Source organism: Pristis pectinata, chromosome 28 (assembly GCF_009764475.1).
Source record: "Pristis pectinata isolate sPriPec2 chromosome 28, sPriPec2.1.pri, whole genome shotgun sequence".
Taxonomy (NCBI): Eukaryota; Metazoa; Chordata; class Chondrichthyes; order Rhinopristiformes; family Pristidae; genus Pristis; species Pristis pectinata.
The window spans coordinates 2413435-2431810 of record NC_067432.1 but is presented as its reverse complement, the minus strand read 5'-3'; the positions used below and the strand labels follow the sequence as shown (position 1 = coordinate 2431810).

Genomic DNA, 18376 nt, shown 5'->3' with positions numbered 1-18376 from the left:
GTGATGTGTGTCAGTGAGTGAGTGAGAGTCTGTGTGTGAGTGTGTGTGTGTGTGTGTGTGAGAATCTATGTGTGTGTGTCTGTGTGTGTGAATGAGACTGTGTGTATGAGTCTGTGTGTGTGTGTGTGTGTGTGAGTGAGAGTCTGTGTGAGTGTGTGTGTGTGTGAGTCTGTGTGCGTGAGTGAGAGTGTCTGTGTGTGTCTGTGTGTGTCAGTGTATGTGAATGTGTGTGAGTGCATGTGTGTATGCGTGAGTGTGTGTGTGAGTGTGTGTATCTGAGTGTGTGTGTGAGTGTGTGTATGCGTGAGTGTGTGTGTGAGTGTGTGTATCTGAGTGTGTGTGTGAGTGTGTGAGAGAGAGAGAGAAATATCAGGGAGCATCACTTGTCTTGTCCGTGCACTTTCTCTGTACCTTTTGCTCCGTTTGCCCGGCTCTCTGTAGGTCCCAGTGTGGAGATGCTGTCCTGAGGGACTCACCAACTGTGCTGAGTTGATGCTGAGCACCAGCAGCCTGTATTCACAGCTCAGTAACAGCAGCCACGGTGTCAAGAACGGAGAGGAATGTGTCCAAATTACAGCCATTTCTAACAAATACTGAATTCTGGGTGCTATTTACTGTCATTGAGGAAATATTAATGAGTGAATTGATTAAAAACAATTTATTTATTTCAGTTACAAGATGTTCTAGTTAATTATAGTTCTGAAGATTTGTTTCCCTGGTAACCAATTAAAGATTTCCTAAATGCACTTTTATGTACTGGAGTGTATTCTTCTGGCTCCTTGTAAGTGGATAACATCAGGAGAAGCTATCTTTAGAAGTCAGATGGTGCTGGCACACTTCCACTGGTGGATACTTTGATTGATAGGATTCAAGCAAACCTGCTGGACTGAAGTCCATTTCAAGTTTCTTTGCATGTGCAGACATTATAATTGGGTCTAAATGAAATTATTTTGGCATAACTAATCCTTTATTGGGTCAGTGTTTGTTAGATTGTCCACAGCTCCTTACCTGTGTGACCCGGAAGAACTCTGTTGTCAGTCGAGCTCTGTGGTTGGCACTCCTGCTGCTGAGTCGGGGAGTGGGGCGGTGACTGATGTCAGGTTCTGCAACTAGGATTTAAGGACCTAATCTACTCCAGGTGGCACCAGAGATGTGCCATCTTTTAGCTGAGATGCTCTGAGGCCTCTTTCACTGTTCAGCTGGATGTGAAGATCCAATGAAACAATTTCAGAGGGCAGGTGAGTTCTCCCTGGTATCTGCGCAATAGTTATCCCTCATTCAACAGCAGGATAGACGGATTATTGGGTCATGATATCTCTGTCAGCTGACCTGTGCACAGATTGTCTCTACGGCGATGATATTTCAGGAGGAATTCACTGCCAGGTGTATTAATAGGGCATCCTGAGGATCTGACAGACTCCCTGCTGTACTCTCACCTAGCCTGCAAGTGAAGCCATCCATCAGTTGCTCAATCCCCACCCTCTGATTCTGCTCACTGATTCCCACTACATACGTGGATCCACGGCAGTGGATGTCTTCCCATGGACTAGGGAGTGCACAAAACAGTCACTCGGTGCTAATGTGCACACCAGCCTCCTCCCACCCCACCTCCCCCAACCCCCCCACCCCCATCAGCAGGTCTTCTCTTCCTTTCTCACATGTGTTTATTAAAATTCCCCTTTCTTGCTATTTGCCTGTAACTCTCTCTGTGACTTCTTTGTGACGGGAACTTTAAGGAACCTCTACTATTTTTCACAAACAAGGACAGTTGCCTAAAAACTGGATCTGTAAGGTCAAATGTGCTCTGCAGTATCATGTGTGCTTTCTACACCAGAGGTTAGGGCCCAGGGAGGTGAGCAGAACCAGAGTGTAACTAGCACGCACTCATCCCGATTGAACTGAGGAGGAGTTGATTCCTGTGTGTCATGTGGGGGCCCTGGCACTGGGGACATCACAGTCCACTCCGGTTGTGGTCTGAGATCACACAAGTTCACTCTGCAGCCACTTAAAGAAAGCTGAGTGAAAGAGATTCTCCTCTGAAGTAAGAACAGAAGATGCTGGAAATACTCATCAGGTCAGGCTGCATCTGTGGGAAGAGAAACCAAGCTAACGTTTCAGGTCAAAAGCCATTCCTCACCTTTTGCTGATGACCTGAAATTTTCACTCTGTTTCTCTTCCCACAGATGCTGCCTGACCAGCTGAGTATTTCCAGCATTTCTTGTATTTATTTTAGATTTCCAGAATCTGCAGGTTTTTTTTGGATTTTCACTCTTTTCTAACATTCTGTGGATATAGAGTGACCGATACATACAGCAGGAAAACAGGCCCTTTGGCCCACTGACTCTATGCCAACCAACAACTACCCATTTCTACTAATCCCACACTAATCCCATTTTTGTTTCTTCTCCGCACATTCTCACCAACTCTCCCAGGTTCTACCACTCACCTACACACTAGAGGCAACTTACAGTGACCAACTGTGCAGCCACCATTCAGCCTTCGTGTGATGGAGACAGAACCGTTAGCAAGGAGAGAGAATCCTTCAGTGATTAATGACAAGGATCTAAAGACACAATGAGGTTCAACTTCAATCCTTTATGCGCAATGTTTAATGAGGTCAGCCTTTCTGCAGTAGTTCATTTGCAGTTATGACCGATCAGTGCAATGTTAGGTGACTCTGCTGTCAGTTACCCTGAACCTGAATGGGGCTGTGTTCTAAACTGACGGGAATGGGAGAGAAACATTCTGAATCCAGTACACGCTCCCCATGATGAGGAAGTAGGTGATGGTTTCAAATGTTTTATTCCCGGGCAACAGCACTGTGAACCAATTGTAATAAGTACTCCTGGGCCACCGGAGGCCACTCAGCTTATTGACCCTGCTCTGCCTTTCTATCTGATACACTGACTTCCTCGACTCCATTCACTTGCATTTGCTCCACATCCCTTCGATCCAGGCAAGCCGCCTATCCATCTCAGTCTTGGATATTTCCTGCCCTTTGATTAGAAAAATTAATGGCACCTGACACTTTGCTTTCAGGGTATTCCAAAAAGCTTTTGAAATACGTTGTAAATGTGGTCATTGCTGTGATGCAGGAGTTGGTTTTGGGAGAGATCATTCCGGATATACCTACTGCTGACTGGCACAATTCTGATTGTGAGACTGTGCACTTACCATAAATGTTCATGTTTGGCAGAGAAAGCTGTGTCTATATAAAGGTTGTAGAAGGAGGGCAGGAGAACAAGGGTAGCAGGATCCCGAGCTCTGTAATTACTGCAGATTTCAACTGACAGTTACACAAAATGTTCAGTCTTTGCGTTTTTTAAAAGCTCTATCATGCAATGCTAATTCTTCATAAATCAGATGAAGAAATGCTCCTTGAAGCAGTGGTGAGTGGTTGTTTCTCAGACCGAGGGAAGTTTGCAGTGGTGTTCACCTGGTAGATGTCTATCACCTGGCTTGGGTACATAGGGCAAGATTTAAATGAAGGAAAGGTAATGAATGGTAATGTAGACAGTGACAAACTTCAAGGGGTCAGAGGACAGGAGAAGACCAACAGAAGTGTGAAATGATGGAGGGGGAACAGGGACGGAGAGACCAGACAGTGCGTCCACACACGGTTCACAGGATAGATTGAGGAGCATTGTATGCACAAGGTCAGGTTCCCAAAGGCATCCACCATGTGATCTCCTTCATGAAGACTTGAACCTGGGTATGGATTCCTTTCCACTAAAAATCCTTGGGTTTAATAATAGAAGCATAGTGTACACAAATGAGGGAATTGTACCCAACCATAAGAACCCTGATTTGACCCAAACTGATCAGCCCAATTCTGGCACTGCACTTTCAGTTGGATGGATGTCAAGACTTTTGAGGGGGTCATCAGGAGGTTTACCGGTATGGGCCGGGGTGTGAGGAACCGGCTCAGTGCACTGACCGGAGAAGCTGGGGTTGTTCTCTTCATTCAGGGAAGGTTTAGGAAAGATGTGTTCAAAATCATGAAGGGTTTGCTGAGAGTAGGGAAGAAAAACTAGTTTCTCCTGGCAGGAGGATCGATAGTTTGAGAACGTGGATTGAAGCTTTTATTGTATTCATTCTTTGGGACCTGGACATCACTGCAAGACCACAACTAATTGCCCTTGTAAAGGTGGGGGTGAGCTGCCTCCTTGAACCGCTGCAGTCCTTCTAGTGAAGGGGCTTTCACAGAGCTGTTGGGAAGAAATTCCAGGATTTACACCCAGCGATGCTGAAGGATTGGTGATATATTTCCAAATCAGGACAGTGTCTAACTTGGGAGAGGAAGCTGCAGATTATGGTTCCTAGGCATCTGCTGCCCTTGGGTCTTCTTGGTGGTAGAGGTCATGGTTTGGGAGGTGCTGACAGAGTAGCTCTGGTCCATGTTACAGATGGTACAATTACAGCAGAGGGAATGAACGGTTACAATGCTGGTTGAGATGCCAAACAAGTGGTCTGCCTTGTTCCAGATGGGGTTGAACTTCCTGAGAGCTGTTGAAGTTGCAGCAAGTGCAGCGTTCTGTCACACTGCTGACTTGTAGGTGCAGATTTTGGGAACTGACTCACCTACCACAGGAAACCCAGTCTCTGACCTGCTCCTGTAACCATTGCGGTTATGTGGCCGATCTAGTTGGGTTTCTGGCCAGTGGTAACCTCAGGATGTTTATGATGCAGGACTTGGCCTTTGAATATCAGGAGTAGATAGTTAGAACCTCCCTTGTTGGCTTATGTGCCAGTGATGACATCAGGAGGAAGCTGAGATGCATTATTCAGTCAGCATTTCTGCCTGAACGTGGTTTCTTTAGCCCTCACGTGTAGAACCCTGCCATTATTGTGAACCTTCTCCCATGAGTTGTTTCACTGTCCACACCAGTGGTAAGAATCAGCAGAGATTCAAGCCGATACATTGATTGTGAGATATTGTTCACATGTAGTCCTGTGTTGAAGCTCCATCAGGCTAGCATCATTCAGGTGATGCTGGTCCCACACCTGCACCCCTCATTGAACCAGGTTTGATCTCCTAACTTGTTAGTGAAAGTAGAATGAGGGAAATGCCAGACCTCAGGTTACAAGGCTGTGGTGGTATATAGTTCTGCTACAGCTGCTAGTGTCTACAACACTTCACAGAGGCCCAGTTTTGAGCTGCTCAGTATCTCATTAGCATGACAGAAGGTATTCTCAGTGTTAAAACAGGACTTTGCTCCACAAGGACGACCTAGTGCTCTTCCAGCAGTGCTTTCATGGACAGATGCATCTGCCAAAGGTAGACTGGTGAGGATGAAGTCAGCTATCCCTTGTGTTGCTTAGATCCAGTCTGGCAGCTGGTGGTAGTGGTCCCAGGGCCCTCAAGGTGAGGGGTGAAGTCCCCAGCCTACATCCTGTGCCCTTGTCACTTCCAGTGTTTCTTCCAAATGTTGTTGCGTATGAAGAGCACTAATTCATCAGCTGAGGGAAGACAGTAGCTGGTCATCAAGAGACACTTTGCTCACTCACATTTTACCTAATACCATGGGGTCTGAAGTCAACACTTGTCTACCACTTTGGTAGGTCTGGTGGAATCCCGGAACAAGGATGATTCTTTCAGTACCACTGTGTCAGACTGTGACTAGACTGTGAAGCAACAAGAGATGGTGCAGAGGAGAGCTGCCTGGATTAGAGAACATGTCTTATGAAGATAGGTTGAGCGAGCTAGAGCTTTTCTCTTTGGAGCAACAGAGGATGAGAGGAAACGATAGAGGTATGTAAGATTATGAGAGGCATAGATAGAGTGGACAGCCAGCACCTTTTCCCCAGGGCGGCAATGGCCAATACCAGAAGACATCTGTTTAAGGTGAGTGGAGGAAAGTTTAGGGATGTCAGAGGTAGGTTTTTCACACAGAGAGTGGTGGGTGCCTGGAACACACTGCCGGGGGTGGTGGTAGAGGCTGATACAATAGCGACATTTAAGAAACTCTTAGATAGGCACATGGATGTAAGGAAAATGGAGGGTTATGGGCTGTATAGGGGGGAAGGATTAGATTGATCATGGAGCAGGTTTATATAGGTCGGCACAACATGGTGGGCCGAAGGGCCTGTACTGTGCTGTACTGTTCCATGTTCTATGTTCCAACTCCCCCAATTCAGACACCAGTCCCCGAACGTTCACAAAGTCAACTTGGCGGCGTGTCCAACTTCAGTGCCTGGGTCAATGCTGTGTAGTTGGTCTGGTTTTATTCTCTGTTTTAGTGCAGCGGTCATGGTGCCCCTAAGCGACTTGCTAGGTCACTTCAGAGGGCATTTAAAAGTCACGCACGTGGGTCTGCAGCCAACTCGGCAAAGTGGCAGAAGAACCCGAGGGAAGATGAGGAGAATTCATTTTACACCGCGGGTTGCTGTGAACTGGAATGCTAAGCCTTACAGGGTGGTGAAAGCAGATTTAACAAAGTATTCCCAAAGGAACTGGATAAATAATGAGAGAAATCTGCAGAGCTCCTGGGAACAAGCGGGGGGGAGTGAAACTTTACCAAAGAGCCAGCACAGGAATGGCAGTTGAATGGCCTTGTTCTGGGCTGTGCAAGTCCCGTGATTCTCCGTAAAGTGATGGGTGGAGTTTGGCAGAGACCCGTTGTCTGCCAAGAATGAACATCGTAAGGAAGGTCCCTTGTTGTTACATAGATAGTAGGCAGGTAAACCATCAACCTGTACAGCTGTACACTGGTAATCAGAACCTAATTTGCGCAGTTAGATCCCCAGAGCCCACTCTTATCCGTTTATTTTGATGGCACTCAGTATGAGGTTTTCTTTTGTTGATTTGTCTGTTGTGGGTTTATCAGAGAACAGCCAGTTTCCTTCAGGCTACAACAGGCTGCAGGGGAATCTGATCTTCCACCATTTAAAGGTTCCCCACACACTTCTCTTCCCACGGTTTAGCCCCTCTGTTGCCGATCCCACAACCATGTCAGCATTATCCTCTGTGTCCATTATTGCTGATCACTTCCCACCTCCATAAATCTGAGCTCAGCTCACTCCCATCACCCGACACCCTTCATCCACTGACTTACACAAGCAATATCTCGATTTTAACATACTTATCCTTTTCTTTACATCCCACTCTGGCCTCTCCCTCTCTCTGTCACCTACAGCCCTACCACCCTATGGGATCACTGCAATCCTCCAATTCTATGCTCTTGATCATCCTGGATTGTGACTACCCCACTATAGGTAGCTGCACCTTCAGATGCCGAGGCCCTTGGCTCTGGTTCCCTCCCAGCTTCCTTTAAAGGATCTACTGTCGAACTTATGGTCATCCATCTTAATATCTCCTTACCTGGCTCAGTGTCTGATTTTGATTTAAATGCCCCTGTGTAGGGTGTTAGGATACTTTCTGATCAGGCTACATGACTGCAGTATTATCCAGAGGCCTAGATTACTAACTATATATAAATGTTGAAAGGCACCATTATTGCCAGTGGATAATTCACCAGCTGCTGGGCTGTCCCAGATCAGAGATCAGGGACCAGGGATATACACGCATTTATTCCCAGTCTGTGCTGCATTCACTGACTTTAAAACTGATTCTCGGGTGTGTTAGTTGCTGGCAAGGCCTCCATTTCCTGGCCACTCTCAGTTACCCTGAGCTGAGCCACCACAGTCCATTTGGTGCTTTTTGAACAGTGAGAACTTCACCAGGGGTTTACAGGGTTCAGGTATCTGGTAAGAAATTCCATGGTACTGGCCCGGTCATAATGAAGGAATGCCCCAGGTAGACCACCTCGGGATTCACCTGAACTTTGGAAGTGATGGAGTTCCCATCGGGATGCTGTGGTCCTTCTCAATTCGCAGGGGAAGAAGTGATGTCACAGCGATCTTACTGCGTTGCTGCAGAATAATAGAACGAAGCGATTCTAGATTCAATGAGACTGTTGCTGTGCAGAGTTCCTATACGTGCTTCACCATGGTAACTGCAGTGACATGGATTTCACTGTACTGGATGTAATTAAAATAAACTAGTCAGATTAACATTCCTGCCACGGAGTCCTGGTTAATATTGATCTGCTAGCACAGCAGTTACAAAATTCAAGTGGCTGTGGGGGCAGGAATTTCAAAGTTTGGAAGATTAGTTAATGGTTTCTCGGTTTCTGGTCTTGAACATGAAAGTTAAGAGGGTAAAACAAGGAAGAAGGCCATTCAGCCCAATGTGTCTATGCTGGTTTGCTGCAATTGGCCCCACTTGCTCAGCTCTTGCCCTCATCGGCTTACATCCAACTGAGAGCCTTTTGCAATCAGATGTTCATGTTACAGTATCGGTGCAAAACCTTTTCATGGTGCTCCCTAACCCTGAGCTGGGCTTGCAGCAGCTACTGGCACGTCCTGAGTCCTTGGCTCATCCGAGGTCGATAATGGAAATATGATCCAGGACTTTGAGGTTCTTGCAGACCAAAGCAGCAAGAGAATGCACAGATCCCATGAGCTGCACATGAGAAGAATGGCTTGGCCATTTCAGAAGGCAGTCAGGTGGTTGATAGGTCTGTAGTCTAAACTGTTGAACCAGACGGGTTTTACAGTAGCTCAATAGCCCCATGTTTACCATTACTGATACCAGCTTATTAGTTTTAGATTTATTTAATTATGGAAATGTTGGTCCTTCTGTTGCCACAGTGGAATTTGAACTCCCCTCTTTGGATCAATATTCCTGAACCACAATGTTGTGTCCTCCGTTCCTCTCTGAAGCCGAGGACTGTTGCGTTATGGAGGTACAAAGTTGTGGAGCCAATGTCATAGAATTTCCTACTGTGCTCCTCAAAAACCCTCTGCAACTGCCCAATGAACCTGTCAGTCTGTACAAAGCTCACTAGGTAAGAGTGGTGGTTCAGGTAAGCCCATTCCCACCAGTTTACCGGTCACCAAAAGTGGGCAACCACCACACCCCAAGAATGGGTCAGTCAACTCGGCACAGATTGGGAATCGATGCTTCTACACACCCAATCCCTGATCTGGTGAAATATCCACTGTCTGACAACCGAGCTTTTCCACACTTAGTTATAAGGGAAAACATAATTTACAATAATAATAGCAAATGACTGCTTGTGGAGAAATCAGACTTTGAACATTATGCAGTGACTATAAACGTATCAGGCTTGGTGCACTTATCACCGTGAATGTTGTCACCTCGTCGCTTGCTGCTCACAATGCGATTCAGTCATAACAAGAAAAACAAACTAGTCAGATGCGATAATTTCAGAGAGACAACACTGTCTGTTCCAAGCATTTAACTGCTAATATCAGAAAGTGACTTTACTCCCATAAGGATTAAAACCACTGAATATATTACAGTAACTAATAACACAACAAGGAACAAGACATTGATTTACATTTCTCTGGCACCTTTCTCTACCTCAGGATGTTGTAAAGTCCTTCACAATGATGTATCTTTGAAGCATTGTAATGCTTGAAATGCAGAAGCCAATATGCACAAAACGTGTTCCCACAAACAACAGTGATAAATGACCCAGTAATAAACTGTTTCAGTTCGGTCACTGTTGTTGACGATAAATATTGGCCAGATCTTCCTCAGTCTTCAAAATACCTGAGAAGGCAGATGAGGCTTCCAGTTAATCTGAAATCTGCACCTCTTACAATGCTGGAGTGGTTCTTGTGTGTAAATGCGAGTCCTTCTGTTTTATTCTTTCAAGCATGGTCTCCAGCTGACAGGCTGACTGGGAGAGAACACGGCCAAAATACTGCTTAAATTTTAAACTAATATATTCTGACCTTATTCTTAGATAATATTTTGATTTATGATTTGTTTTTTTCTAAATGGGAAAACCTCCAATGTTTTGGGAAGCAGAGAGGAAGCTGACAAGAGTACAGGCATCTCTCTGCAGACGAGCAGCCACAGTGACACCAAGGTCTGTTTACACAGAAAGCTCCCATTATAACTGTGCCCAGGAACCCAGATATGGGAGGTAAATATTTAGTAATCTGGAAGCCAGGCCAGTAAAACCACTCCCTTATTCTCTGCTTTATCAGCTGAAAGCTCTTTTAAGTCACACTGATATTGAAGGCACTACACGCATTCATGGGATATAAGGTGCCAATTTAGGTGCTAATAAGGTTGGACAGGGCTGAGGTACAATGTCACATCCATTGCCATGCACTGTCAACAACAACAACTGGCATTTATTTTGCAAGGACAAAGGCACTTCAGAGAAGTGGTTTTCAAGCAGGGATAAGCATCGATGCAGAGGCAGTCAGGAAGGTATGAAGGCAAACGACCAAAGGTCTGGTCAGAGACGGAATGGGAGGAGAAAGCAGAACAGAAGTTTAGAGATGGAAATCCAGAGCTCAGGGCCTTGGAAGCAGAAGACACAGGGACGCAGCAATTAAATTGGTGAGGAATCCAGAATTGGAGGAGCACTGTCGAGCTGTAGGAGGTTGTGGGGAAGGGAGAGGTGAGGCTGGGAAGTGCTATCACACTTCACAACCAATGAAGTACTTTCAAAGTTCTCTTTTTGTTCTCATGTAGGACACACACAGCCTACTTCTGCACACCAATTCCCAATATAACCAGTAATAGGCTTCACCGAAGCTGATTGCAAGGCGACTCCTCTTTATATAAGACCACAAGAGGCTGACAACGTAAACATTTGTGGTTGGTTGGGCAAGGCTCTGCATTCACACGTACAGTCCACTGTCTCATCCCAGAGAGCTAAAGCATCTAGGTACCAGCAAAGGCAGGCTGCACACTCAATGTAACATAATCAATAAAGATTGGTCAGGTGGCTGTCAACATGGCTCTGGTTGGATGATTTCCCAGAATTATCCTGCCCTCAACAGTCCCGCCCCTAACCTTTTGCTATTCGTCAGCTGACGCCCACCCTTGTCTCGTCCTGCCTTCCCACAGCCAATTAAAAAGTGAAGAATCTACATTAAGTAATTGGTTGATGCCTTGCCCTCAGTCAAACAGCCCTTCTCCCTTGGTCCAATAGTTTTGTAATGAATGATCAAAAGGGTTCAAAGAGAAGTGAAAAACCTCACTGCTCTAAAAGCCCCTGTGGTTGTTGCTCAGACCAGTTTTCCAGAGACTAATCATTAATTCCTGGGCACTACAGAGGTTAGCAATGCCACCCAGCTCTTGTGAATCCACGATGTAGCCCTGGTCTCGGAAGAGGGAAAGCAGAGGGGCAAAGTGGTGGAAGTGAAGGGAGGCCATCATTCCAGGCTTGTGTTCAGGGGCAGCCGGAGAAGGGAGCTGCAAATAGCTCGGCTGGGAGTTGGCACTGACTGGGGCACCATCCAGAGACACAAGCAGCAAGCCCCACAACCGAGCCTCCACAGTGTACCAGACAATGGGTGGGGCTGGAGGGGTGGGGGGGGGGTGGTGTGTGAGCTGGGGGCAGACAGGGGCACAGATTCCTTGATAATCATCTGATAAGCCCACCGTCACTGCTCTGTGTGGCTGTGGTGTACCGTCTACAGCAGTACCCCAGCTAAGGCTCTTTCACTTCACCTCCCACAATATCCATCACCAAAAAGACAGCAGGTGCATGGGAACATCACAGCCTTTCATTTACCCTCCACATCATACACCATACCGATTTGGAAATATATTGCTGTTCCTTATGGGTCTAAATGCCAGAACCCTCCACCCAAAAACACACTTGAAGCACCTTCAGCAGCTCAAGGTGGCAGTTCACCACCACCTTCTCAAGGGCAATTGGGGCTGGGCAATAACTGCTGACCTTTTCACCCACACATAAAGATAGTTACAGGCTTAAAGGTGACGCAAAATGGATGGTGAATTGTGCAGAATTACGGCAGATGGATCTGACTGTGGACAGGTGAGAATGACTGCACTTTGGGAGGATTAATAGAGTCATTGAGGGTTACAACACGGAAACAAGCCCTTCAGCCCATCGACTCCATGCCAACCATCAACCACCTATCTTCCATTTTTTATTCTCCCCACATTCTCATCAACTTCCCCCCAGATTCTGTCACCAACTTAACAACTAGGGTCAACTTACAGAGACCAATTTACATCCTGTGGGGGAAACCGGAGCATCCGGAAGAAACCCACATGGTCACAGGGAGAACGTGCAAACTCCACACAGACAGCGCCCAAGGGAGACAGTAGGGAAAGGAAATTTGCTACAAATGGCATGAATTTACAAGTATATTTGAGGAGGGAGGTGTTGTTCACCGGTGACACAAAAATAATAGGTCAGTTAAAAAAGCAATTGGATGCCTGAGTTTAGAAACAGCAGGATGGGATGTAAAAAGAAAAAGGAACCACAAGGGGAATGTATAAACCTGAGCTGTTGTGGACACTTCTGGGCACCACCCTGCTGGAATGGTACAGAGCATTTAAACAAGGAGTTCATCAGGAATAAGGGTCTTCAGCTGCGTGGCAAAGTTAGCAAATTAGGAGCATTTCCTTTGGTCTGTCAAGGTGACCAGACAGAGGGTTGGAACAGAGGAGAGGTTTTCATGGAACAACTCCAGAAACTCTCAGAAAGTGGGTCAGTCACCAGAGAGTTATAGTCACTAACACAAGATCTGGAGCAGAGATGGAGAGAATGGTCTGGATCCAGATATTTTAACTGAGGAGGTGATGGATGGCAATTCCATCAGTAATGTTAAGTGGGAGTTGCAGGGGTCCTTGGGGATCAGACATCTGCAGGGTTACAGACAGCAGCCATGGGAGGGAGAACAGCCCAGCGAGACAGCATGGGCCCAGGGGCCGAATAGCTGAGTTCTCCTGACACAATGAACTGTCAAGAAGGGAGTAGATGGGTTTGTGAAGATTTCCTTCAATACCTTTCGCCTTCCTTCACATTGCAAACTACACTCATTAGGAGTACAGTTGACAGATCACCTCTGCCGAGTTTGGTCTCCTTTGGATCTCCAGAGCTTCCCTGCAAGCAACAGACAGCGAGAGTAAATACTGACTAGGGAAGGATTCCTGTATTCTCCTCCATGTCAATTTCTTTGGAGACTGGGTTGCCCTGAAGAACTGTCTCATCTTGCAACCGCCAGTTCCAGTCGCTGATTTCCATCACTATATTCTAATCTGGTTACTCTGCTATCTCAGTACAACAAAATGGTAGTGACCAGATAAGATGTTGGCTTGGAAGTAAACACTGTCACAATGTTCCTCATCAAGGGGGTTAGCTGTGCCCTGTTTAGTAGCAGCTCTGTACTGAGACAGAGTGTTCGCCTGGAGTCCTGTTATCACAGTTGGTGCAGAACTGGATGACCTCCTGACCCAGCTGAAGCACAGCCTCGATCTCTGGGTGGAGAAGGGGGCCAGGACCCACACCAGCAACCCTGGAGAGTGGACCTGTACACCATCTGGGAAAAGGGGGAGAACTCAGTGGCAGGAGGCCATTCTTACCTTCAACCCTGTTCTATCATTCAATTAGATCATGGCTGCTTTGTATTTTAACTTTATTTACCTCACCATGAAAGCCCATACCCAACAAAAGCCTACTGATCTGAGTGTTGCGATGAGTCACTAGTTCAACATTCAGGAGATTTCCTGCACCTCAACCCCTGTCAGGAGGAGCTTCCTTGCATTAACTCTAAGCAGGCTGGATCTAAGTTGCTCGTTCTAGTCTCCCCCATGGAGGAAACTGTTGCTGCTTCTCTCTAACCCACAAAATTGTTTAAGCATTAAAAGTACCCTGATTAAATCCACACTTAATCACCTACATTCGAGGGGATGGGGAGAGCATTGAGCCAGGAGGGAATGTGGTGCAGTGATGACAGTGCCATTACTGTGCATCTAAGATGAACACCAGGGCTACACAGGCAGGGCACTGGCAACAAAAGTGCTGTGTCAATAAACACCCACTCCTATTTCAGTGGCCACACCTGCATCGATAGCTGGTGTACATCAGGTCTGTGAGTGTTTCTCAGTGCACAGGTTACACCACTGGCAGTGTCACCTGCCTCTCAGGGCTGCCCGGGGGTTTTCCTGAAAACATTCTCCATCACAGTCCTGAGCCCCACCCCTCAGTCCCCGACCCCATCCCACCAGGAACCAGCAGCACATCCCACATTCCCTTCACTGTCCGGCCACCCCCACAGCTCGGAGCCCCCGGCACCACCTTCTCACTCAGTCAGGGTCGGCTCTGGTACATTCTGCATTTCGTCCTCACTGAGGAGAATTCTCAAATTACCAAGGCCAGGGCAGGGGGAAGCTCCCTTTGCACAAGTACCTCTCTATGCTGTGACCTTGATCGCAGTGACAGAGAGTGGTACCTCTCTGCTGCTCAGCCCTGCTAACCTCACTGCTGGATTCCACTTATCTTCTTTGTGTGTGTGTGTGTGTGTGTGTGTGTGTGTGTGTGTGTGTGTGTGTGTGTGTGTGTGTGTGTGTGAGAGAGAGTGTGTGTGTGTGTGTGTGAGTGTGAGTGTGTGTGAGTGTGTGTGAGTGTGTGTGTGTGTCAGTGTGTGTCTGTCAGTGTGTATCTATGTGTGTGTTTGTGTGCGTTAGTGTGTGTCAGTGTGTGTTTGTGTGTGTTTTTATGTCAGTGTGTGTCAGTGCGTGTGTATGTCTGTCAGTATTTGTGTGTCTGTGTGTCTGTCAGCGTGTGTTTGTGTGTGTGTGTGTGCGCGCAAGTGTCTGTGTGTGTGTTATGTGTATGTGTACGTGTGTCTGTCAGTGTGCCTGGAGCTTTTGAAGAACAGAGCTGTACCCCGGTGGCCGCGACGCCCTGTTTTGTTAATCAGGCCGGCAGAGACGTTTCCTGTTCAGCACAGACCCCCTGCAATGATCTGATCTGCAATAACCCTGCGCTTCACTTCCCACGGACACCGCCAGACTGACAGCCCGTCACATTCACATTAATCAGAGCCTGTTTTGATTTATGTATGATATCTCTGCGGCGAATCCAGTCGAATATTTCAATTTTGTTTCGACTTCTTTGAAAACGAACGGTAATCCCTGAGCGGTAGTTGGCTGCAGTTTGGTGTTTCATTGACACTGCGGGACATTAATGTGTCAGAAATTGACACAAATATTGGAGCCTGGAATGAACACAAAATGTGAATAGTGAGGCTGCGGAGAACAGGAGATGTTTAATTTGGGAACACTTTTACCGCTGAGGCAAGGGCGTCATTGATATTTATTCAGCGGCACAGGGGATGTAGAGATTTTTGGCAACCGACCAGCACATTCCCACAGGGAAAGTCTTTTCCACATGAAGATGTTGCCGGTCCCCACCTCTGTAAATCCGGGATCTCAGCCCCCTCAAAACAAAAACACAGGCGTTGTTGATTTAAGTGTTTTGACATCAGTAATAAAAACGGGGGAAGAAATGTAATTGAGGATTGAAGAGATGTCATCCTGCTCGCTGGAGCGAGGGATTGCGAGGGGGCGCAGTCCCCTCTCGCTGCAAGAGGAGGCGCCGTTGAGCCCCCGCGCTTTCTGCCGCCTTTCACACGGTAAACAAGTAACCCGGGCGATACTCAGCGCTCACATTCAGCCACCTTGTCCAAGGAACGGTTAATTAACTTTGCCTATCGAGTTTGATAAACCTCACATCTGGCCTGTTGCATAATTTATTGATTTGCTCCTTTTTAATATTGGATTCTCAGCAGGAAGAGTCTTCACTTCAAAGATTAATTAAAATGTGCGGATGCCGGGCGCTCTCTCTCACTCATCTCGTTTTGCTTCATTAGCAGTCGCGTTGTGACTGATTAACCGTTAAAAATAGACTCTTACCAAGCCAACTACCGATTAATTATTTAGAAATTACAGGTCCAGGTAAACATTAGAAATATGAAGTCATGTGTGCAGAATAAAGTTGTTTTCACGATAATGTTTTAAGGTGGTTTGATTGGGGCTCGCCGTTAATGACATCCCTTTCCTGTAATAGACTTCGGCTCGATTTAAAATGTTGCATTTCCAACCTGCCCCTCTGGTCCACTCTCCGCAGTAATTGTACCAGGATTGTTAGGAAAATAGACAGCCCGATCATCCAGTTGAGGGATTTTACACAGACGAAGATCCCGATAACCAGGAGCCGTCCGCTCTCTGGCAGCGCTGTGTGTGTGCAGATGGGCGTCTTTCAAACAATAAAATACTAGCTTGGAGCCCATGGCGACCCAGGTGCTCTGGGCTGTGCTCTGGCGCTGTGAACTGGACACTGGGTGCTGGATATTGAGCACTGGGGAATGGGCACTGGACATTGAGTGGGCACAGCACTCTCTGGATACTGAGAGTAGGCACTGAGTATTGAACAGTGGGAGTGGGCACTGGATTCTGGATGTGGAACACTGGGAGAGGGCACTGGATAATGATCGGACACTGGGTTCTGATTACAGGCACTGGATATTATTCAATGTGCACTGGATATTGAACACTAGTTAATGGGCACCGAATGCCATGCACTGGGTATTGACCACTGGAGATTGAACAGAGGGCACTGCAGATCGAACCCCGGACGCTGGGCTACGGACGGTCAGGCTGCCTGGCTCCTACCTGTTTCTCCAAGGATTCCTTGGCGGACAGCGATGGTTTGGGAGACGGTGCCCTCTCGCACACGCATCCTTCCAGCAAGTAGAGACCTGAGGCTTTCGAGGCAGAATCATTCTCAAAATAAAACAGCATATTTTGGAGCAGGGCGAACCACTTGTTGTGCCATTTGGTGTTGTCCGAACTCCGCTTGCTCAGGTAGCCCTTCCTGCTCCCATCTTTCTTGGCCAGGAGCCCCAGGTAGGAGAGGTGCCCGTCGTTGAGGCGGATTCCTTTCTGCATGTTTCCGCAGCCGCCAGCGCCAGCCTCACATTAGCCGCCCGAGCAGCTCGCCGAGGCACCGACTGCAGTCCAAGCAGATTCTCGACAGAGATGTGTCTCTACATCATTTCCTTCCCACAGCCCGCTCCCTGCCCCTGCCTGCCGGCTCCCGCTTGGAACGGGGACTGAGCGCCCGTCTGCTCGGAGCCCGGGGACCGCCGGCTCCGCGTCACGTGGCGCCGCTGCGGGGCAACTTCAGCACCGTGGACAGCGCAGGGAGGGAGCGGGCAGGCGGGGGAAAGGGGTACAGAGGGAGGGGAGAGGGGGCAAGCGGGGGGAAGGGGTACAGAGAGGGAGGGGAGAGGGGGCAAGCGGGGGGAAAGGGGTACAGAGGGAGGGGAGAGGGGGCAAGCGGGGGAAAGGGGTACAGAGGGAGGGGAGAGGGGGCAAGCGGGGGGAAAGGGGTACAGAGGGAGGGGAGAGGGGGCAAGCGGGGGGAAGGGGTACAGAGAGGGAAGGAGAGGGGGCAAGCGGGGGGAAAGGGGTACAGAGGGAGGGGAGAGGGGGCAAGCGGGGGGAAGGGGTACAGAGAGGGAGGGGAGAGGGGGGAAGCGGGGGGAGGGTACAGAGGGAGGGGAGAGGGGGCAAGCGGGGGGAAAGGGGTACAGAGGGAGGGGAGAGGGGGAAAGCGGGGGGAAGGGGTACAGAGGGAGGGGAGAGGGGGAAAGCGGGGGGAAGGGGTACAGAGAGGGAGGGGAGAGGGGGCAAGCGGGGGGAAGGGGTACAGAGAGGGAGGGGAGAGGGGGCAAGCGGGGGGAGGGGTACAGAGAGGGAGGGGAGAGGGGGCAAGCGGGGGGAAAGGGGTACAGAGGGAGGGGAGAGGGGGCAAGCGGGGGGAAGGGGTACAGAGAGGGAGGGGAGAGGGGGCAAGCGGGGGGAAGGGGTACAGAGAGGGAGGGGAGAGGGGGAAAGCGGGGGGAAAGGGGTACAGAGGGAGGGGAGAGGGGGCAAGCGGGGGGAAGGGGTACAGAGAGGGAGGGGAGAGGGGGGAAGCGGGGGGAAAGGGGTACAGAGGGAGGGGAGAGGGGGCAAGCGGGGGGAAAGGGGTACAGAGGGAGGGGAGAGGGGGAAAGCGGGGGGAAGGGGTACAGAGGGAGGGGAGAGGGGGAAAGCGGGGGGAAGGGGTACAGAGAGGGAGGGGAGAGGGGGCAAGCGGGGGGAAGGGGTACAGAGAGGGAGGGGAGAGGGGGCAAGCGGGGGGAAGGGGTACAGAGAGGGAGGGGAGAGGGGGGAAGCGGGGGAAGGGGTACAGAAATGGAGAGGGTTAGAGGGGAAGTACAGAGGGAGGTGGAGACAGCAGGTGGGTTAGGGTACAGAGCGGGAGGGGCAGAGGGTAGGGGGACAAATGGGGTACAGAAAGGGAGGGGAAAGGGCAGACAGGGGAAATAGGGTACAGAGAAGGAGGGGAGAGGGTAGATGGTGAAAGGGAGCACACCGGGGGAGAGGGGACGGGGGTATAAAGATGGGGGGAGTGGGTAGAGAAGGAATGGGAGTACAGAGAGGGGGAGAGGGAAGAGGAGGTCAGAGGGGGTACAGAGAGGGGGAGAGGGTAGTGGGGTACAGAGAGGGGGAGGTCAG

At 48.8% G+C, this 18376-nt stretch overlaps 1 protein-coding gene across 1 annotated transcript in view; it reads right to left on the bottom strand.

Moving 5' to 3' along the window:
* Nucleotides 1–16905, bottom strand: part of rasgrf1 (Ras protein specific guanine nucleotide releasing factor 1) — a 68773-nt gene extending 51868 nt beyond the window's left edge. Inside the window, 1 exon segment of the mRNA XM_052040662.1 lies at nt 16484–16905. Coding sequence (XP_051896622.1) covers nt 16484–16759 — 276 coding nt within the window. The 5' untranslated portion in view covers nt 16760–16905.
* Between the last annotated feature and the right edge of the window lie 1471 nt (nt 16906–18376).